The sequence below is a fragment of the Somniosus microcephalus genome, chromosome 3 (genome assembly GCF_052327205.1).
Source record: "Somniosus microcephalus isolate GS21.2 chromosome 3, FLI_Smic_1.0, whole genome shotgun sequence".
Lineage (NCBI taxonomy): Eukaryota > Metazoa > Chordata > Chondrichthyes > Squaliformes > Somniosidae > Somniosus > Somniosus microcephalus.
The window spans coordinates 64743562-64766797 of NC_140989.1; the positions used below are offsets into that span (position 1 = coordinate 64743562).

The 23236-nt window shown below is 47.8% G+C and overlaps 1 protein-coding gene across 1 annotated transcript in view; it reads right to left on the reverse strand.

The window, feature by feature from the left end:
* The window catches only part of bicral (BICRA like chromatin remodeling complex associated protein), a 136984-nt gene that overhangs the window by 76614 nt on the left and 37134 nt on the right, over nucleotides 1-23236 (reverse strand). The window contains exon 2 of the mRNA XM_085980788.1: nucleotides 7915-7960. Coding sequence (XP_085836914.1) covers nucleotides 7915-7955 — 41 coding nt within the window. The 5' untranslated portion in view covers nucleotides 7956-7960. The remainder of the gene's footprint in view (nucleotides 1-7914; nucleotides 7961-23236) is intronic.

Here is a 23236-nt window from a genome sequence, read left to right on the forward strand (position 1 = left end):
CGGCCAGGCCCGTAAAAAGATCACTAATGAGGGGAAGAGGGTACTGTTCCGCAGACAGCACCGGGTTAATAGTCACTTTAAAATCCCCGCAGATTCGATCAGATCCATCCTTTTTCAGGACAGGAACAATGGGTGTGGCCCATTTGCTCACGCTCACAGGCTCCAGGACTCCATTCTCGACTAAGGCCTCCAAGTTAGCCTCAACCTTTGGCCTAATTGCATAGGGTACAGGTCGGGCTTTGTGAAACTTCGGCTTGCTGTCAGGTTTAATGTCCAGTCTCACGCGGATCTTTTTCATGCTCCCCAGTTCACCATTGAAGAGTTCTGCATGTTTGTTTAAAACTACAGTCAGACCTGACTCCCCTTTTGACATCATGCGGACTGCAGGCCAGTCCAGCGTGATTTTCTCTAGCCACGCACGTCCCAGTAGAGATGGGTAATTTCCCTTTACCACATATAGTGGCAGTTTCGCAGTCTGTCCGTTCAATTTAACTGTCACCTCAATGGCGCCTCTCATGGCCACAGGTTTGCCGGTATACGTCTTTAGCACAATGTTTGTTGGCTGAAGGGTAAGATGCTTTAGCATTTTGTTGTAGACAGTGTCTGAAACAAGGGACACAGCCGCGCCTGTGTCCACCTCCATCCGCACTGATTGTCCCTCCACCAGTGGTGACACCCAGTAGCCATTTGAACCACCTGCAACCATCAGTATATGCACCTCTTCCTCCTCAGAGGTGTCGCTCCCCTCTGTTTTGCTTGTTCCATCATACTGCACTAAATGAACACTCTTTTTCTTCTCTTGTCCAAATACAGACATTTTGCTTTCATGCTTCCCAGCTCTGTCTGTTCTTTTTTTACCTCTACAGGCACGCTCAATGTGACCTTTTTTGCCACAATTTCGGCATTCCAGCTCCGTACACCAGCAGTCATTATTAGCGTGATGGCCCGTTTTCCCACAACGGTAACATGTGCCGTTCCGCGCACCTTTAGGCTCAGACGACACCTTGTGAACTCTCCCTGTTGAACTCAACTGGTGAGCCTCCTTTTTCGCCATCTCCATGGAGACACTAACTTCAATGGCCTTTTCAAGAGTAACGTTGTCCTCAGTAAGAAGGCGCTTCTGTGTGGCTGCACTTAGCAGACCACACACAAGTCTGTCTCTAATGGTGTCATTCAGCACCTCCTTGAACTCGCAGTGTTCTGACAACCTTTTTAACGCAGCAATAAACATCGTCACTGATTCCCCCTCCTCTTGATTCCGTTTGTGAAATCTAAATCTCTCAGCAATAACCAGAGGTTTTGGTGAAAAATGTGCTCCAAGAATTTCCACTAGTTGCTTATATGTTTTAGTTCCTGGCTTATCTGGCTGTACAAGGCTGCGAAGTAAGTTGAATGTCTTTGCCCCCATTATACTCAAAAAGGTAGGCACGACCTTTTCGTTTGCCACCGCATTTGCCAAAACAAAATAGTCAAAACGTTCCATATAAGCGCTCCATTGCTCCACATTTTCATCAAAATCACCAATGTTTCCTAATATAGTAGCCATCTCACGTTTCAAATTTTAATTTCTGTTTACTCACTGCACCCGTAACATTAATGTGATGCTGCAATCTCTGTTCCGAGTGTTTTGTAGTCGAAAACAAGAAAGTTTCCACAACGCAGATTCATCCCATCCTCGTCGCCACTTTGTTGTGTCTGTACCTTTCTACCTAGACACAATTAGAACTCAGAACTCAGAGATTCAAGCATGAAGTGCTTTATTCAAAAAGAAAGTTCCGGAGAGTACCGAACAAAGAGAGCTAAAGCTTAACCAAGAGAACACCCCAACCATTTCTCTGCTGTGACAGCGCCACCACTGGTGGGAGGAGAACACCCAATACATAACAGCTGGGTCCTGAGGATTGCCAGGTTATGAAGAATGCAGCACACAACTATGAAGAGGGAGACTCGCTCAGCCGAGTACTGCAGGGCTCCTCCTGAGTGGGCCAGACAGCGGAACCGTTGCTTGAGCACGCCGATTGTCTGCTCAATGATGTTCCTGGTGGTGAGATGGCTCTCATTGTACAGCAACTCAGCAGGGGTGTTGGGGTTACAGAGCGGTGTCATCAGCCAGGTGCAGAATGGATAACCCTTGTCCCGAGGAGCCAACCACTTGGCTGACGTGGTGCCTGGAAAAGGTCTGGCACACCAATCTGGTGCAGGATGAAAGCATCGTGGCTGCTGCCAGGATAACGGGCATTGACAGCGAGTATCAGCTGTCTGTGGTCACAGGCCAACTGGACGTTTAAGGAGTGGAGCCCCTTGCGGTTTCGGAAAACCTCTGCATTCTCATGCGGTGGCCGCAATGCCACATGCATGCAGTCAATGGCGCCCTGCACCATGGGGAAGCCCGCTATCCTCACAAAGCCCAATGCGCGTTCATGCTGTTTGGCCCGGGTCATCGGGAAAGAAATGTACTAGCGTCTCCTTTTATAGAGGGCATTCTATCCTGACGGATACAGCAATGGACCGTGAACTGGGAGATATTGGCGATGTCCCCAGTAGCTGCTTGAAAGGAGCCGGTGGCATAAAAATTCAGAGCCACTGTGACCTTCACTGTCACCGACAGAGACATCCTGATCCTTAGTTGAGGCTGCAGCAGGTGGTAGAGCTCAGTGACCACCTCCTTGCTGACACGCAGCCTGCGCAAACACTGCTCCTCAGACAAATGAATGTAGGAGAATTGTTCCCAGAATACCCTGGGAGGGTAAGGTCTCCTGTGCAGAGGCTTGTTGGCCCTCCTCTGTCTGGCCATGAGTGTCACTCTCTCTCTGCGTCTCTGTTGCCTCCGATTCTGCAGACGTAGGACGATGCCCCGAATCAGTGCAGCCCCCAAAGTCTCTCGACAATCGAAGTAATGAAGGTCAAATCCAAAAGTACCTGCAAAGTGATGCTCAGTAGCCAAAACTACTTCACACAGTGTTGACTCTATGCAGAAGTCTCTCTCTCAGAATCTCACTCTCTCTGTCAGAATGAGTGGTGCAAAAATGTCTACCACAGAAAAAGGCCTTTAAATAGCGCCCCCCCAGCCCCTCACCGACTGGGAAACGTTCCAGTCTCCCTGTCGTTGCTTGTGGCAGGTGGAAAGGAGGGGGCACCTCAATTTCCGGTCTGGGGCGCCCCCAGGGCGTTGCACGCTCGACTGACGTCACGATCTGTGGGCGCAGGAGATCGGGGCGGTGAACTTTTGCGCCACCGCAAAAACTCTAGTCAATTTCGCGAGCAGCGCAAACATCGCCGCGCCCGGGCGCTAGTTGCTTTGCGCCCCATTAGCATCCTCTTCGGGAGGCGCAAACCAACCAAATTTTGTTTTTTCCTCCACAACGTCTTATGATCTTGCATGTCTTTGAAGCCAATGTCGGGGGGATGTATTGGAAATCTTATTTTTTTTAACTTCCTTTAGGTTTTTCCTAAGATGAGGAGGGAAGAGAAGTGGTGCCATGGATCCTGGCACTTCACAGCATGTTGCGTCAAATCTTCCAACTGCCCCAAGCACAGCACAGAAGGCATCCCAGAAAATTATGGTAGTGAATTTGAGGAAGGTATGCAAATGAGGAGGAGCAAGCAAAGGAGGCAAGAGAGGAGGAGAGGGATAGATCAGAACAGGGTGATGTGTATCTGATTTATGAACAGTGGATTAGTATCCTACAGGGCCAGCCTTCACACAGAAGTTAATGCAGGTGCACAAGCCCTTTTCTACATCCTTTGAGTCAGCAGCCTGCAATAGCTGGTGATGAATGTGCAGCAGTTCACCTCCAACAACAATGTAGTCATGAGCAGGAGGCCAAATACAGCCCGTGGTAACTTTGCACCTGAAGATATTGTCCCCTCATTATTCATCCTCCTCATCCAGGTTAAGCAGCACAATAGGAAGAGGCAAAAGGATTCCCATCCTCCCAGCTTTGTCAGTTGAAACTTCCAATGCAGTACCAATTGTCAAGGCTACTGGAATGTGTTGCTTAGAAAATTGAAGGAGTTAGCAATAATGGGGTGAAATTTCATTTATGTCGTTTTCCGTGGTTCTTGCCACGGAAGTTACAACAGACGAGCAGAAGAACTCTCCCCAGAAATTCACCTCCAATGACTCAATGCAGAAGATTTTAAAAAGTATGCCAGATCTTAATTGCAGAAATAGAAAAATAATGGCAATGAAAAATAACAGCAGCAACATCAACAAATTTGTTTTGATTATTTTCTCTAAAGCAGGCCAGGCCTGTTCAGTTGTCATGAACCCAGTTTATGAGAGGCAGGCCTTTGCTAAACCTTGTGAAATTCAACATGAGACATTACTTACAAAATTGCCCCAATTCAATGAGGCTCGCGAGTGCCTATATTGCAGCCTCCATCTGTCCCCACAAATAGCATTTTGTAAAATGTGGCGCACCGCAAAAATACACACTGCATACAAGGCTCCAAGCTGCCAACAAAGTCTTGTAAAATTAGGGGTTAGATATTTACTTACCCATGTTTATAATACTGTTACACTACTGTACAAAACTTAACCAGGCTATTACTGGAAAGTAATACTGGGTTGTGTGGCCTGCCTGGTGCCAGCAGTGAGAGGAGCGGACATGGGATAAAACGGCGAGAGCAGCACTATAAAGAGAGAGGCAGCGCGAGCAATTGGGGCGCTAACTTCGCCGGGGCGCTACTTTATTCCAGGAGGCAGTCACACCCCTTAGATGAAATAGTACTTTAGAATTTGTCAATGGTCAGGGACAGGAGTGTGTGACCGCGAGTCAGGAAGGTATGGGGACCCTGGATGGAGGAGCCTCGGCCCTTGATTTTGACCAACAGATATGGGATACTTGCAACCTGTGGGGATGAGAACAAGGACTGCAGGGTGGATGAGCAACCTGACCATGGCACCATGGTGCAGGAGGTCATTCAAGTGGGGGGAGTGAAAAGGAGTGTGGTAGTGGTAGAGGACAGTATAGTCAGAGGGATAGATACTGTTCTCTGCAGCCGCGACCGGGAGTTCCGAAGGTTGTGTTGCCTGCCTGGTGCCAGGGTAAAGGATGTCTCCTCGCGGCTGGAGAAGAACTTGGAGTGGGAGGGGGAGGATCCAGTTGTCGTGGTCCATGTAGGAACCAACGACATAAGTAGAACTAGGAATGAGGTTCTGCTGAGAGAGTTTGAGGAGCTAGGGTCAAAATTAAAACACAGAACCTCAAAGGTAATAATCTCTGGATTGTTACCTGAGCCACGTACCAATTGGCAGAGGGACAAGCAGATTAGATGGTTAAATGTGTGGCTCAAAGATTGGTGTGGGAGGCAGAGGTTTCAAATCATGGGGCACTGGCACCAGAACTGGGGAAAGAGGGAGTTGTTCCATGGGGACGGGCTCCACTTAAACCGGGCTAGGACCAGTGTCCTGGCGAATCGAATAACTAGGGTGGTAGATAGGGCTTTAAACTAACGGGGGGGGGAGGATTCAGGAAAGGGTAAATTCAAAAGCAGTAAAAGAAATGTCAAGGCTGTAGAGCAGAATAGTGATCTGGGTAAAGATAAGCAGTGTGGGTCAGGAAGGGACAGAAAGATTAATAAAGGTAATAGGACATTAGTGACTAAACTGGACATCAAGGAAAAATAGAAAAAAGTTAAAGCTAAAGATACTATGCCTGAATGTACGAAGCATTCGCAACAAAACAGATGAATTAATAGCGCAGATAGAAATAAATAGGTATGATTTAATAGCCATTACAGAGACGTGGTTGCAGAGTGACCAAGGTTGGGAACTAAATATTCCAGGGTATTTGACTTTTAGAAGAGACAGGCAGATTGGAAAAGGAGATGGGGTAGCCCTGATAATAAAGGAGAGAATAAAGACAGCAGAGAGAAAGGATCTTGGCTCGGAAAAACAAAATGTACAATCAGTTTGGGTGGAGCTAAGCAACAACCAGGGGCAGAAAACACTAGTGGGAGTAGTCTATAGGCCCCCTAACAAGGTTGTAGTGTCGGGCAGAGTATAAATCAGGAAATTAGAGATGCATGTAACAGGGGTAGTACAGTAATCATGGGGGCTTTAACTTTCATACAGACTGGAATACCAAATTTGCAGAAATAGTGCAGAGGAAGAGTTCATAGAATGCATTCAAGATAGTTTTCTAGATCAGTATGTCAAGGAACTTATGAGGAAATTGGCTATTTTAGATCTAGTACTGTGCAATGAGACAGGGTTAATGAGTAACTTTGTAGTAAAGGAGCCTCTGGGGAGCAGTGATCTTAATATGATAGAATTTTATGTTGAGTTTGAGAGTGATTTAGTTAAGTCCGAAACTAGGGTCCTAAACCTGAACAAAGCAAACTACGTAGGTATGAGAGACGAGTTGGCTAAGGTAGGTTGGGAAACTAGATTAAAAGATATGACAGTAGAAAAGCAAGGGCAAACATTTAAAGAAATCATTTATAATTCGCAATGAATATACATTCCCTTAGGGAATAAAAACACCACAGGAAAAATGGTCCAACCGTGGCTAACAAGAGAAATTAAAGATAGTATTAGCTTAAAGGAAGAGGCTTATAATATTGCCAAAAAGAGTAGTAAGCCTGAGGATTGGGAGGATTTTAGAATTCAGCAAAGGAGGACCAAGAAATTGATAAAGAAAAGGAAAATAGAATATTAGAGTGAATGTAAAAGCAGAGTATTTCTTAAATTATGATAGATTGGGAAATGTTGGTGTTCAGAGGGATCTGGGTGTCCTTGTACACGAAACACTGAAAGTTAACATGCAGATACAGCAAGCAATTAGGAAAGCAAATGGAATGTTGGCCTTTATTACAAGACGATTTGAGTATAAGAGTAAAGACGTCTTACTGCAATTATATAGGGCCCTGGTGAGACCACACCTGGAGTATTGTGTACAGTTTTGGTCTCCTTACCTAAGGAAGGATATACTTGCCATAGAGGAAGTGCAACGAAGGTTCACCAGACTGATTCCTGGGATGGGGGGATTGTCCTATGAGGAGAGATTGAGTAGACTAAGCCTATATTCTCTAGAGTTTAGAAGAATGAGAGGTGATCTCATTGAAACATACAAAATACTTACAGGGCTTGACAGGGTAGATGCAGGAAGGATGTTTCCCCTGGCTGGGGAGTCTAGAACCAGGGGCCACAGTCTCAGGATAAGGGGTCGGCCATTTAGGACTGAGATGAGGGGAAATTTCTTCACTCAGAGGGTGGTGAATCTTTGGAATTCTCTACCCCAGAGGGCTGTGGAGTCTCAGTCGTTGAGTATATTCAAGACAGAGATCGATAGATTTTTGAATATTAAGGGAATCAAGGGATATGGGGATAGTGCAGGAAAGTGGAGATGAGGTAGAAGATCAGACATGATCTCATTGAATGGCGGAGCTGGCTCGAAGGGCCGAACGGCCTACTCCTGCTCCTATTTCTTATGTTCTTATGTTGAAAGAACTTGCATTTATATAGCACCTTTCACATCCAGAGGACATCCTGAAGCATTCACAGCTATGTGCAGCAATTTGCGCCCAGTAAGGACCTCAAAAAGTTAATGAATGAATGACCAAATAATCTGTTTTCGATGGGGTTTGTTGAGTGGGGAATATTGGCCAGGGCGCCAGGAGAACCACCTTTTCTTCTTCGAACAGTTCTACGGGATCTTTTACAGCCATCTAAACAACCAGATGAACTCTCAGTTTAACATCTTATCCAACAGATATCACCTCCAACATTACAGTACTCCATCGGTATTGCACTGGAATGTCAGCCTAGGTTACGTGTTCAAATCCTGGAGTGGAGCTTTAAACCCTGCAATCTTCTGACTCAGAGAACTACCACTGGACCAAGCTGACACAATATCTAAATCTATTTGCAAATGAATTTATATATAAGTTTACTAAGGAAATACTTACCCTATAACATCTCGCAGATCACGGTCATCGTCATCATCCATGACAACTAGAAAAGACATAAGATTGGAATAATAGTTTATACCTTCTACCAGCAATTGCAAAATTATACTTTTTGTTCACAATTTTACACTACCATAGATGAGCAAACCAAACTGGGTGAACATGAACCCTGCTGTTAGGGTCTCCAAGAGATGAGCAATTTCTAATGTTAATTTTTTTTAAACTGTATGATACTCTTTGTGTCCGACTTTTCAGTTCAAGACCTCTACTATTAAATAAGCTAAGTGATATGGGGGAAAAGTTGTTGGATATTTCCTTCAATTAATTTTGTTAATCTGGCAAACTACTTATAATTCATCATAATAAGTCATTATAAGAATGCCAGAGTGCCTTTTAACAGCCTTTTCTCACTAGTATTTTTCGGTTGTACAGTATATGTGTGATACACAACTTGATGGATACGGAGTGCCAGCTACCAAAGTATCCCCAGCCCATCCATGAAAGTGACTGTATTTATGCGCATTACTTTTGTTAAATGTGCATTTGGTGTGATGTATGCTGTAATACTGAACCAGCACTAGCTTGTGCAGGTGATATTTTTAGTCACAATATTTAAGTTATAGAAAATCATAAAATTATTTGTGTTGTTACTATAGAAATATCACTAGCCTTACAAACAAAATTTAAATAATTTAAAATGTAGGCAGTAGCACTTAAATTACCAGGTAAACTGTAGGCATTACCACATCATATTAAATCTGATTGGTTTAATGACCAAACATATATAGCAACATGTATCTGCTGACAATGCCTTAGTTCCAGGTGAATACATGCTTAATCAGACTATAGTCCCACTCAACCTCTTACAAAGGGCTTCTATTAGCAGATAGGAGGTGGTGGGATTTAAACAGAATTATTCCTAAGAGAAATCCAAACTGTGAAAGACATTGGGCTAAAAATTGAGTAGCGCCCCAATTGGGGTGCTAACTTCGCCGGGGTGCTACTTTTAGCACCCCACAAAAATTAGCGCCCCGCGCTTGAAATTGAGTGGTTGCGCCCCAAGGGGGAAGCGGGGCACTACTGGAAGCGCCCTGCATCCCTCTTGGGGCGCTGCGAGTCAATATTGTGGCGTTATGTGCCGCAGCGCCACACGCTGCGGCACGTCGCGCTGCAGTATTGCAGGCCTTCCTCGCCTTCTTAAAGGGGAGGGGCCTTGTGCAGTGTGACCTGGGGCCCAGCTGGGCCCCCGGGGATCGGGAGTGCAGGCAAAAGAGCCCGGCGCTCAAGAGAAGTGCCGGGCTCTTGGAGCGCAGCCAGCACTCTGCGGGGGGGGGGCGTTTCAGGAGGTCTGAAACGGGAGCGCAGGCAGGTGCTGGCAGGCGGCCAGCAACAAAAATGGCAGCCCCTCACCTCGCCTTTAAATTGCGCCTCCCCGGCCGCAGGTACGCCCCCCTGACCCCGTCGGACATAGCGTCCGGCGGTAAGTCAGGGGGTGCTCCCGAAGATCGTGGCCGGGTCGTGAATGGGGTGCTGCGCCCGCCAATGACGTCATCGCCAGCGGCGCAGCACCACAGGACGCTACCGGTTAGCGCCACCACTAACCTCCCGCTGAATTTTGCGGGAGGCGCGGGCAGTGCCGCGCCCGGGCGCTAGTTGGCTTGCGTCCCGTTAGCGCCCTCTTAAGGCGCTAGCGGGAGGCGCAACTAACTGAATTTTTCCCCCATACTATCTATTCTTAATTCAAAATCAGTTCATTTAAATATATAAATATATATAATTTCAGTAGTAGTTCTCAGTGTAACAACCTTAAGATCAAACCAAGCTCATAATTCCAAGTAGTTCTAAAATCTGGAGCAAAACCGGATATCTTCCATAGTTCTGTCTGAATGAGAATAATACCATAAGCAACAGTACTGATCCTTGTGTGTAGGGCATTCACTGGTAACAGCTAAAGAGGCAGGTGTATCACCTAGATAATTAATTAATTGCATTTTGTTCCTTTCTATTTGGATTCCTTGATATGGAGATAAGATCCTTGTTCTTGATAGACAATTTCTATAAATTGGAAGACAAAGGGTGAACCACTAGCTAGGTAAATAAAAACGCCTGGACAAGGCTCTCAGACCTGAAAGTCCCCGTAACAACCTGGTAAAATATTTCAATCTTTGTCCACACTGGTGAAGGTAGTTGGTGGCTGGTCCTACAGAAACATCCACCAGGTCTGATAAAAATCACTGCTAGTACGTGATCCAGCATTTGCCATGACAAAACCAGCCTAATTAGGTTTTGGTAAGTTGCTACTCAGACAACCAAAACAAAAAGATGTTAGTGATGAGGCACAACAAAAACTTTGGTAAACTTTACAAAATGTAAATCAAACTTTTAAAGAATTATTACCTAAATATTCTTAAGACTATAGGAAATTAAATTGTATTGAATTACTGTGATGAAATAACTGTGTTCTGATATTTGTACTTGTAATGTCTGGAATGTTCCACCGGGGGGAACCACTAATGCTCCTCCCTGGCCCCGCCCCTCTTCTGGTATGTTCTACCAAGGGCTCGGTCGATGGTGAACTCTGTTAACTCTGCCATGATTCTTACTTAATAAAAGGCTTCAGTCTTAAGCTTTAACTTCACGGATTCAGGGCAGTTATTTGGCACATCAATTTTATTAAGTAACAACTTTTGGAAGATGGATCGATTTTTGAAACCAGAGCGTCTGGATATCGATCCCCATTCGGCAGATGCATCGAAGAAATTTACGCATTGGCTCCGATGTTTTGAACACTTCATCGCATCATCGACCGATCCGACGGTTAACAAGTTGGGTCTTCTAACCAACTTGGTAAGTCATCAAACTTACTCTATAATTGAAGATATTACTACATATGAAGAGGCCCTCGCAGCTCTTAAAGCCCAGTACCTTAAGTCGGTTAACGAAGTATACGCCAGGTATCTCCTGTCTACTCACAGGCAATTACCCGAGGAATCTCTGGACGATTTCCTGCAGGACCTTAAGGCTTTGGCTAAGGGTTGCAACTACAAGGCTGTCTCTGCCATAGTGTATCAGGAAGAAGCCATCCGCGATTCTTTCATATCTGGCCTCCGATCTAATTATATTAGACGGAGACTCCTCGAGAACGACTCGTTAGTTTTAAAAACGGTCGTCGCTGCTGCTCGATCGTTAGATGTAGCCCAGAAGAATTCAGAAGTGTATGCATCAGCCCATGCATCTCTCTCAGCCTCGTGTGTTCCGAGTATGGAGGTATCCATAACACCAATGGAGCCCCCACTTAATCCTATTGTTGCGGCTGTGCCCCATGGGTCTAAGTGTTATTTTTGTGGCCAATCTAAACACCCCAGGCAAAGTTGCCCAGCCAGAGAGGCTACCTGTTTTAAATGTAAGAAACGGGGACATTTTAGTAAAGTGTGTAAGGGTAATCCTGTACCCGATGTCTTCTCTGCTGCCGCCTATCGTTTTACTCTAGCCTCGGTTACGGTTGACCAGACCATACCGTGTTCCTTGTCAAAATCTATGATGGACATTAAGATTAATGGTTGTCCTACTGGGTGTTTGATAGACTGTGGCAATACTGAAAGTTTTATACACCCCAACCTTGTTAACTCCTGTTCATTGAAGGTGTATCCTACTCGAAGTGAAATTGTGATGGCGTCCAAATCCCTTACTTCGGAGGTAACTGGATATTGTAAAGTCACATTGACCGTTAAGGATACGGTCTCTATTAAAGATCTCGCACCTGCTGGAGCTCGAAAAGAGTTCGACTCTGAGAGTAGAGTTTTCAATCGTGGTATTGGACCTTCAGGACACAAACCCTCAGTGTGGAAAATACTGATGATTCTGGGAATTCGAATGAACCGGAGTTAGTACTCCGGGAGGAGCCTCAGCAAGAGTTACGTCATTCCCAGAGGATTATCAGACCTCCTGACAGACTGAATCTATAGCAGGGGGTGAATGTGATGAAATAACTGTGTTCTGATATTTGTACTTGTACTTGTAATGTCTGGAATGTTCCACCGGGGGAACCACTAATGCTCCTCCCTGGCCCCGCCCCTCTTCTGGTATGTTCTACCAAGGGCTCGGTCGATGGTGAACTCTGTTAACTCTGCCATGATTCTTACTTAATAAAAGGCTTCAGTCTTAAGCTTTAACTTCACGGATTCAGGGCAGTTATTTGGCACATCAATTACAGCAAAGCAAAACATCAAAGAATGATGAAATAGATTATTTTCCTGGATTCTGTAGATAAGTCATGACTGCTGTTGAAGAAAATTTAGAACATGTCCTCACATGCAAGACTGAGGAACAATTAACCGACCAAGATGGGCACACACTGCATGAATCTCTTAATGGACCAATGTCTCGGGGTTGTTTGCTTCTCCTAGAGGATGATGGTAATTCCTACTTGTATGAAAGGATTGAGCAAACAAGGATGAACTGAATGTATTAATTCTTGCCAATCTTTTTTCCACAAAAGATAACAGTTTCACAGTTGAGACAATAATGACAATCTTTTCCTACAACCATCAGCATGCAATGCACCTACTGATAATGTAAGCTAAGACTCAATTGACTTCAGCAACAATATCCATTGGAAGTCGTGAATGTATCCATAATCCGATTCAGGGGAAAGACACTTCTAGTAGTGTAGCTCTGCCTGCAGGTATTTATATTCTCTTTCCACCTTCTGAAGGACAATGGCACATCATACAAATGTACAAATGCTTTCTGACTACCAACCATGTGAATAGCATTTTTGTGCACTCACTATAACTACAATTTATTTCCTTAAAGAGTACAGCAAAAAATGAGTAACTATCAATGTGCTTTTCATTGCTTCATTTAGAAAATTATTCAAGAATTACATTTCCTGATTTTTTGTAGCTTTAACTGGCAACATGAAAGTTCTGAGGTGCCCCAAAACTCCTAACTGCAAATTGTTCTCAGCTCACAAGCAGTCAGAATTTATAATCCAAATAAGCAATTGGAGAAAAGACATGATGAGTTTCTCAGTGGCTCATCTCAACAGTGAGAAATGCTGTCCTGCATCAAGGAAGATTCAAATAGCTTTACTTCAAGAACAGAATATATGCAAAGGTTGACTATTATAGTCCTCCTCATGAACTGTTTAGAGAACTTAATAGCTAGTCAGGATTGATAATCCACTTAGCCTCTTCCTCTCTAAAATAAATGTGATAGCACAGAAACAAAGTAAGCACCACTGTATTGTAGTGTATGTAACTGTTCTACCTTTAAGAGAACTATTGTATGTAACCGTTCACCTTTAAGAGAACTATTTTAGGTGTGGCACTACTTTATCTTGGCTGCTGTATACTGTAATACCGACGGTGACCACACCGGTATATAAGTGCTGTGTCAGGATTTATTGGGCAGATTCGCCCTGACCTTCGAATAGTAAAGTCCTGTTAAAGTTACTCTTGTAGTCTGTGTATTAATTCGCCATAATACCTACAGACTTTACAGTGGCGACGAGTTCGATCTTACCCTGCGGCAACAATACTTCCGAAGCAGTTAACGAGCGTCGAGAAGAGGCACCCGCCCTCGTCGTTCTGCTGAGAGAAAACTCGAGTCTGCAGAGCAAGGAAGAAGGAAGAATTCAGACACGAAGCCTTCCATCAGCAACAGGCACTGATTGTCCCTTCTGCCACGGTGGTGAGTGAGCCGATCAGCACGAGAAGCAAGTCGGCCACGGTGACTGTGAGTAAAGGGAAAATAAAAAAATAAACGGAGGATAAGGGCGGTGACCTCGACCACGGTCGGGGGAAAGGAGCCGGACAGAAGTCGGGCCCAGAGGCGCTGAGACTGGGGCAGCGTGGAGCACGGAAGCCGCGGTATAAGCGGGCTGGGAGACGCAACGGCGTCGTGAGACAGCTAGACCGCGACCGGCGAAAAAGGCCGGGCAGCTACCGAGGCCACGAGGCGCTGCGACCGGGATCGTAAGGCGCGGGAAGATATAAAAATAAATAAACCGCGGGGAACTCAGCCGCAGCCGGGGAGAGGGCTGGGAGGCGCGATTGGAGTGAAAAAGGCCGGGCAGCGACCGAGGCCACGAAGCGCTGCGACCGGGATCGTAAGGCGCGGGAAGATATAAAAATAAATAAATCACGGAGAACTCAGCCGCAGCCGGGGAGGAAAGCACCGGACTGCGAGAGGGCTGGGAGGCGCGACTGGAAGCCGCTGAGGGAGAGACAGAGCCCGAGCGAGCGGGAGAGACAGAGCCCGAGCGAGGGAGACTGAGCGAGATCCAGCCAGCGGCTGAAACTGTTCGCCGTCAACGGGTTGTACCCAGCGCCGGTTGCCCTGCCGAGAAAAGGGAACAACAGAGCCCGAGCGAGGGAGACTGAGCGAGATCCAGCCCAGCGGCTGAAGCTGTTCGCCGTCAACGGGTTGTACCCAGCGCCGGTTGCCCTGCCGAGAAAAGGGAACAAGGAACGCACTGAAGCTGACGCGCAGGCTGCGAACCCCGAAAGCCAGCGGTCGTCGCCCGAGGGAAAAGCTTACCCCTCCCGCCAGGGGAAGAAACGCGGGAAGCCGCCAGTAGGCGGGGAAGACGACAGAAGCGGGAAACCGCCATTTTGAAAGTGGGCGGGGGAAGAAGACAAGCGCGGGAAACCGCCATTTTGAAAAAAAAAAGTTAAAGAAAAATTTCGTGTTTGTTTCGCAGAAAGATAGTGAGAGATAGTGAAGATGCCTAAGCATGATAACATCAACAACTTCGATTCCGAGGTGGAAGATTGGGCCACGTACGTAGAACGTATCGAGATATATTGTGAGGCCAATAAGATAGCAGATGATGATAAAGCTCTCACCTTATTAAACGCAATGGGGGCAAAGACATACGGGCTATTGAAGCATCATCTATCACCAGCTAAACCGGCGGATCAGACTTTCACTAATATTGTTGCTGTCCTGAAGGATCATTTGAACCCCACACCACTGATGTTGGCGGAACGATTCAAATTCTATGCGAGAACGCAACGGAAAGAGGAAAGCAACGCGGAATACTTGGTCGAACTGCGTAGACTAGCGAAATACTGCCAGTTTGGGGAAAATCTGACAGAGGCATTGAGAGACAAGTTCGTGTGCGGGTTGTCGAAGGAAGGAACACAAAAAGCGTCTGCTAGAAGAGAACGATCTCACACTTGATAAGGCTGTCCTTATTGCAGCATCGCACGAAGCCGCAGCGAGAGGCACAGCGGAAATGCAGCTGAAGGCAGCGGTACTCAGTGTGGATCAAATTACTTCGGGTACATCGAAATGTTATCGTTGTGGGAAGACAACACACGACCAGAACCAATGCTGGTTTAAAAACCAGGAATGTAGAAAATGTGGCAAACTTGGTCACATAGCTAAGGTATGCCGGTCAGGAAAGAAGACCAACAACAACAACAAAAAGTCACCGCAGGAAAAGTACAATAAGGTACACAAGGTGGCTGAGAAGAGTTCAGATGAACAGAATTCGGATTCAGACCCAACCGTTCAGGAACTGGGTAGTCTGAGAATTCACAATGTGAGTAAGGAAGCTGACCTGCAAACTATCTGGGTCATGCTAAAAATAGCCGGAGTCCAAGTGAAAATGGAATTGGACACAGGATCAGCCCTATCAGTCATAAATCGAAGGGATTACAACCGGCTATTCTCACACATACCCTTGAGAGATACCAAGATCGTATTGCAGACATACACGGGGCAGAAAGTATATCCCATGGGAAAGATAAAAGTCAAGGTGAGAGACAGGGGCAAAGAACACCAAGGAATGTATTTATATGTACTACCTGAGGGAGGTCCACCACTTCTGGGACGGGAGTGGATCTGGGAAATAAACATGGAATGGCACTATTTAAAAGCAATAATGAGTGAGAACTCGGTGAAGACAATCAGCTCAGACTCTGAAACGGATGACGATAAGACCAGCCCAGGTGCGAAAGACAAGTTTAAAATGGACTTGCTGACTAAGGTTGGAAAAACGAAGGAGTGCATAAATGCTTATGCTTCAGAGGAGAACAAAGTTTCAGAACAGAATTCCACTGAACAACAACAACATAGTTTGACAGAGAATTCTGAGTCTGTCCAGTTTACAGATATGAACAATTCTGAGGAACACCGGGCTCGAACTCAACTCCATTTCAAATTACAACAGCAATTAGAACAATTGAGTTGCCGTCTCGAACAAGAGATGAAAGCAATGAAAAAGTTCTGTGACACAGAGTGGAGAACCTGGAAAGACAACAGAAACAGCTGATGGAGAAAAAGGAGCAGGAGCACACAAACCGTCGGGGCAAGGAGGCCAAACGAATCAAAGCTGATTCGGTTTCAGAAGGTGTGTGCTTTAATCTGGTGGAGCAAGAGGTTCAGCAACTGAAAGCGCTTGTTAGCGGATTGCAGGCAGAAAAGACTGATTTGGTCGCCATGAACTCCGAGCTCCTACTGAAGTTGGGTGCAGCATCACCGGACGATTCAAGTGGGGAAATTCGAATGGTGGAGGCTGCGGATGATGGCGAAGTAGAAACAGCAAAGGAGCCCCAGGGCAAGGTTATAAACAGCCCTGCAGCTACTGGGAAACGTATGAGGTCAGAAGAGTTAACGGTCAGCCAACTCCTTCATATGCTGAAGGACAAGACTCTGAAATGGGAACAAATTGAACAGGAGTTTAAATCTTCAAAGGAGAGGGGTTTGGAGCTCCCAAAAGTTATTGAAATAGCTGAGGTTGCAACACAGACTGAGAAGATGGCAGCAGAGCAACCCTTGGATGCCAAAAGTACGCTGACTCACGTCAATGTTGAACAACAGAAGGTTGAAACAGCTGCTGCAGTAGAGGGATTGAATAGTCCGATCAACCAATCTCCGAATGAAGTTGAAGTATTGAAATCACAAATGACGTCATTAGTAAAAGACTTGCAGGAAGCCCAGAAAAAGCTGGATGAAGCTGAACGCCTGAAGAAGTCTCTTCAGGAAAGATGTCTGGATTTGGAACAAAAGCTGGCTAATGTCCAGCTGGGTATGGAGGAAATAGAAGACCCTCTCACTGGCCTAGCTCAAGATGACACCGAATATTACCATGACCTGTTGGACGACATCGAATATTACGATGACCTGTTCTGCCCAGCTTGTGATGAAAACTCCCAAAGTGCAGAAACCATGAAGAATCACAAAAGGTCTAAGGAACATCGGGAGATGGTGGCGCTACTACGGAAAAAGGAGGACGAGAAGGAGGAACTGTGCATGCAGCTGGCAGCTGACAGTGGAGCCCAGAGAGTCTCCAAGAAGCAGAAAAGGAAAAGACGAAGCAGAAGATGATGATCATCTGGACCATCATCATCACTACTAGATCACGCACTGGGTCCCTTCGAACGGAGCCAAATCAGTTTGGAAGTAGAAAAACTTCCCAAGGTACTCAAGTTTTTACAAGCCAACAATGCTGGTTCAGAAGGACGGAAGTTCAAGCTGTTAAGTCCAGTGAAGGACTATTGGATGAGTCACTCCAGCAACGTGAACCGACTACACCACAGGGAACTGCTACACCACTGAGGTGTTGTCAGGACCGAGTCAAGAAGCACGGAAGGCGCATCCACCGAGATTGAATCTGTGAACTGTTTTCCGCAGAGACTGAATCTATGAACTGTTTCCCGCAGAGACTGAATCTGTGAATTGTTTCCGCAGAGACTACATCTGTGAACTGTTTTAACATGAAGTTGGATATATGTTATGATGTTATGTTTAATGGGGAATAAGTATGTTGTAAGCTAAAAAGGGAGGATTGTAGTGTATGTAACTGTTCTACCTTTAAGAGAACTATTGTATGTAACTGTTCACCTTTAAGAGAACTATTTTAGGTGTGGCACTACTTTATCTTGGCTGCTGTATACTGTAATACCGACGGTGACCACACCGGTATATAAGTGCTGTGTCAGGATTTATTGGGCAGACTTGCCCTGACCTTCGAATAGTAAAGTCCTGTTAAAGTTACTCTTGCAGTCTGTGTATTAATTCGCCATAATACCTACAGACTTTACATGTATCATTACATAAAGTTGTGGAATTATCTTCTATCTATCTATCTATATATATAAATGGATACTTCTTTCTGCCTGTCTGTCTATCTGTCTGTCTATCTGTCTGTCTGTCTGTCCTCACGTGTGCGTCTGTCTGGCTATGCGCTCGAAAGTTACAGAGCGTACCTACGCGTGCGTTACGTCGAAAGAAAGCTTACCGTTCCGAAACGGTCGTAAGCGTATTTACGTTTCGGCCGGACAAAAATTGCGCCCGCGGTATCCGAAAAACGTTCAACATTCCGCTCATTAGCATCTCATTATCCGCTCATTAGCGACAGAGTGACCTCGAGGTCGACCAATCGTACGCCGGGTTGCTGGCGCGTGCGGCCGGGCCCTCCTACGGTCGAGTGACGGGACGATTAACCAATCCTACGCTTTGGTGACCTGACGGTCGACCAATCGGTGCATGTGTGGGCGAGCCTTATCGTTCTGAACCGAGGTGAGTCGCCGCCATCTTGATTCTAAACTTTTCATTTCTTTTTCCCGCTTTCTGCGTGTTTCTTTTCAAATCTACATTTCCAGCAAAAAAAAAGTTGCTTTTAAAACACACAGGCCTAGAAATTCAGTGGGCTTTGCGCCCAGTTACCGCCCAAATAGGGTTTCTGCGCCAATGTAAGAGGGTGCGCTGATATTCAGCGCTGCGGTAATGGCGGCGGTAGCCGGTAGCGCAACGCCGACACCGATGACGTCATCGGAGTGCGCAGTGCCCCGGTTCCGCCCCGCTTCCGGCCCAAACCCCATATTTAGTTGCGGCCGCCTCTTCTGCAGCGGCCGCAAACAGCGATTGAAAAATGAGGCCGTACTGCTGCGCTACTGGGGCGCTTTAAGGTGGAGGTGCGGTCGGCCGCTTTTTCGGCGGCCGCCTGCCCACACCTCCTTCCCCGGCCTCCTCCACTCCCCCCCCCCGCGGCATTGCCGGCTGCTTTCCGCGAGCCCGGCACTTCTCCGTGGTGCCGGGCTCATTTGCCGGCACAATCCAGCAGCGATCTCGCTGTTGCAGGCACCTCCCCGTTAAGAGAAGGAGGAGGCCTGCAGTACCGCAGCCTGCCGCTCCGCAGCGGGTGGCGCAGCGGGGCTTACAGCGCAGAAATTCAGTTTCAGCGCCCCAAGCGGGGGCGGGCACACCCTGGAATAGCGCCCGGTTCCGACTTGGGGCGCAAAAGCCGAATATCTGACGGGCGCACCTGGCTCCGCGCACAGCGCTAACTTTTGGGCGTTAGCCTGCTGGCGGGCCTTAACTGAATTTCTAGGCCATATTGTTTTTAAAAAAAGTTAATTAATTTGTAAATCTTTTCTCTAACCTCTATAATTCTCCTACCTTTCACCGTTTTTCCAGGCCCGGGGCCTAGGCGTCTCCAACTGCCAGCAGTGCAACTCTAGACCCAGGCTCCCGGCCTAGGCAGAGACAAACACTGGCAGAGGAGAGAGGGTGCGCTGCCTCAGCTCCATTTCCAGGGTCAGTAGGTGGGGAGGCTTCATAAGCAACTGGGGTAGGTCGCAAGCCCCGAATAATAATCTGAAGATCCTGTGTTTGCAGCTGAGAAAATTTCTTCTGCAGACAGCCCCAGGTTAACGGCAGCCATCTTTGTCAAGGAGGGCGAAAAGTTTCAGTGCGACGCCATTTTGATTCAGTGTGTAACAGAGTGCCTGTGCGGCCATCTTAGTACAGGAACATAGAGTGGGTGGGGCTTCTGTGCTCCAAATCGGGTCCTGGTGACCGAGACAGACAATCGGCTGTGTGGGCGGGGCCTAATCTTTCCAACTGAAAAGCAAGCGGCGGCCATTGTTTGTGGTACAACACTGAGAGGTGAGGACCCCTTTTTTAATAAAAAGATTGGTGAGGTTGTATAGTGTATGTGAAAGAAAGATTTACCAAAAATGTTTTATAAGTACAGGAAACTTTGTGCTTTCCAGAGGTGAGCTATCTGGCAATCTGGAGCCAGCGGCAAAAATCAGCAGCCGTTTTTTATTTTGCTTTGTTTGAACAGTCAAGCTGTGCAAGGTCTGTAGCTATAGCAACAGCTTTAGCTACAGAGCTTTAGGGCCACACCCAGTGTTTAGAAGCTGTTGCTAAGCAACAGTGTTTGTTGTCAAATACGGAGATAAGAATCTCCATCTCTCAACATTAACTCTGGAGAGGGTGGGTGCCGGATAGCACAAAGTTTCCTGTACTTTAAGTATATCTCCCCCCTCCCTTTCAACCCCCCACCCCCCCTCCCCCCCACACCCCCTTCCCCCCCTCACACACCCTCCCCCCCCACACCCCCCACACACCCCCTTCCCCCCACACCTTCCCCTCCCCCCCTCCCCTTCCCATCCCCTCTCTCTCTCTTCCCCCCAGTCGCTCTCTCTCTTCCCCCCCAGTCGCTCTCTCTCTTCCCCCTCAGTCGCTCTCTCTCTCTTCCCCCCCAGTCGCTCTCTCTCTCTTCCCCCCAGTCGCTCCCTCTCTTCCCCAGTCGCTCTCTCTCGTCCCCCCCAGTCGCTCTCTCTCTTCCCCCCCAGTCGCTCTCTCTCTTCCCCCCCGTCGCTCTCTCTCTTCCCCCCCAGTCGCTCTCTCTTCCCCCCCCAGTCGCTCTCTCTCTTCCCCCCCAGTCGCTCTCTCTCTTCCCCCCCAGTCGCTCTCTCTCTTCCCCCCCAGTCGCTCTCTCTCTTCCCCCCCAGTCACTCTCTCTCTTCCCCCCCAGTCGCTCTCTCTTCCCCCCCAGTCGCTCTCTCTCTTCCCCCCCAGTCGCTCTCTCTCTTCCCCCCCAGTCGCTCTCTCTTCCCCCCCAGTCGCTCCCTCTCTTCCCCCCCAGTCGCTCCCTCTCTTCCCCCCCAGTCGCTCCCTCTCTTCCCCCCCAGTCGCTCTCTCTTCCCCCCCAGTCGCGCTCTCTCTTCCCCCCAGTCGTTCTCTCTCTTCCCCCCAAGTCGCTCTCTCTCTTCCCCCCAGTCGCTCTCTCTTCCCCCCGTCGCTCTCTCTTCCCCCCCAGTCGCTCTCTCTCTTCCCCCCCAGTCGCTCTCTCTTCCCCCCCAGTCGCTCTCTCTCTTCCCCCCCAGTCGCTCTCTCTCTTCCCCCCCAGTCGCTCTCCCACTTCCCCCCCAGTCGCTCTCTCTCTTCCCCCCCAGTCGCTCTCTCTCTTCCCCCCCAGTCGCTCTCTCTCTTCCCCCTCAGTCGCTCTCTCTCTTCCCCCCCAGTCGCGCTCTCTCTTCCCCCCAGTCGCTCTCTCTTCCCCCCAAGTCTCTCTCTCTCTTCCCCCCAGTCGCTCTCTCTCTTCCCCCCCAGTCGCTCTCTCTCTTCCCCCCCAGTCGCTCTCTCTCTTCCCCCCCAGTCGCGCTCTCTCTTCCCCCCCAGTCGCGCTCTCTCTTACCCCCCAGTCGCGCTCTCTCTTCCCCCCCAGTCGCGCTCTCTCTTCCCCCCCAGTCGCGCTCTCTCTTCCTCCCCAGTCGCTCTCTCTCTTCCCCCCCAGTCGCTCTCTCTTCCCCCCGTCGCTCTCTCTCTTCCCCCCCAGTCGCTCTCTCTCTTCCCCCCCAGTCGCTCTCTCTCTTCCCCCCCAGTCGCTCTCTCTTCCCCCCCAGTCGCTCTCTCTTCCCCCCCAGTCGCTCTCTCTCTTCCCCCCCAGTCGCTCTCTCTCTTCCCCCCCAGTCGCTCTCTCTCTTCCCCCCCCAGTCACTCTCTCTCTTCCCCCCAGTCGCTCTCTCTCTTCCCCCCAGTTGCGCTCTCTCTTCCCCCCAGTCGCGCTCTCTCTCTCTTCCAACAACATGCCCTCGAAAAAGCCTCGGCACCGCCGGGCACTCCAGCTTTCTATATATATATAAACGGATCGATCTGTCTGTCTGTCTGTCCTCCGGTCCGGCTATGCACTCGAAAGTTATAGAGCGTACGTACGCGTGCGTTACGTCGAAAGAAAGCTTACCGTTCCAAAATAGTCGTAAGCGTATTGACGTTTCGGCCGGACAAAAATTGTGCCCGCGGTATCCGAAAAACGTTCAAAATTCCGCTGATTAGCATCTCATTATCCGCTCATTAGCGATAGAGTGACCTTGAGGTCGACCAATCGTACGCCGGGTTCCTGGCGCGTGCAGGCGGGCCCTCCTACGGTCGAGTGACGGGACGATTGACCAATCCTACGCTTCGGTGACCTGACGGTCGACCAATCGGTGCGTGTGTGGGCGGGCCTTATCGTTCTGAACCGAGGTGAGTCGCCGCCATCTTGATTCCAAACTTTTAATTTCTTTTTCCCGCTTTCTGCGTGTTTCTTTTCAAATCTACATTTCCAGCAAAAAAAAAGTTGCTTTTAAAACACAAATTGTTTTTTTTTTAAATTAATTAATTTGTAAATCTTTTCTCTAACCTCTATAATTCTCCTACCTTTCACCGTTTTTCCAGGCCCGGGGCCTAGGCTTCTCCAACTGCCAGCAGTGCAACTCTAGACCCAGGCTCCCGGCCTAGACAGAGACAAACACTGGCAGAGGGGAGAGGGTGTGCTGCCTCAGCTCCATTCCCGGGGTCAGTAGGTGGGGAGGCTTCATAAGCAACTGGGGTAGGTCGCAAGCCCCGAATAATAATCTGAAGATCCTGTGTTTGCAGCTGAGGAAATTTCTTCTGCTGACAGCCCCAGGTTAACGGCAGCCAGCTTTGTCAAGGAGGGCGAAAAGTTTCAGTGCGACGCCATTTTGATTCAGTGTGTAACAGAGTGCATGCACGGCCATCTTAGTACAGGAACATAGAGTGGGTGGGGCTTCTGTGCTCCAAATCGGGTCCTGGTGACCGAGACAGACAATCGACTGTGTGGGCGGGGCCTAATCTTTCCAACTGAAAAGCAAGCGGCGGCCATTGTTTGTGATACAACACACTGACGGGTGAGCACCCCTTTTTTAATAAAAAGATTGGTGAGGTTGTAAAGTGTATGTTATAGAAAGATTTACCAAAAATGTTTTATAAGTACAGGAAACTTTGTGCTATCCGGAGGTGAGCTATCTGGCAATCTGGAGCCACCGGCAAAAATCAGCAGCTGTTTTTTATTCTTTTTTGTTTTTTTTGCTTTGTTTGAACAGTCAAACTGTGCAAGGTCTGTAGCTATAGCAACAGCTTTAGCTACAGAGCTTTAGGGCCACACCTGAGTGTTTAGAAGCTGTTGCTAAGCAACAGTGTTTGTTGTTAAATACAGAGATAAGAATCTCCGTATCTCTCAACATTAACTCTGGAGAGTACTTGAGGCAAGGCAGCAGCTCGGTCCCGTGGGTGCCGG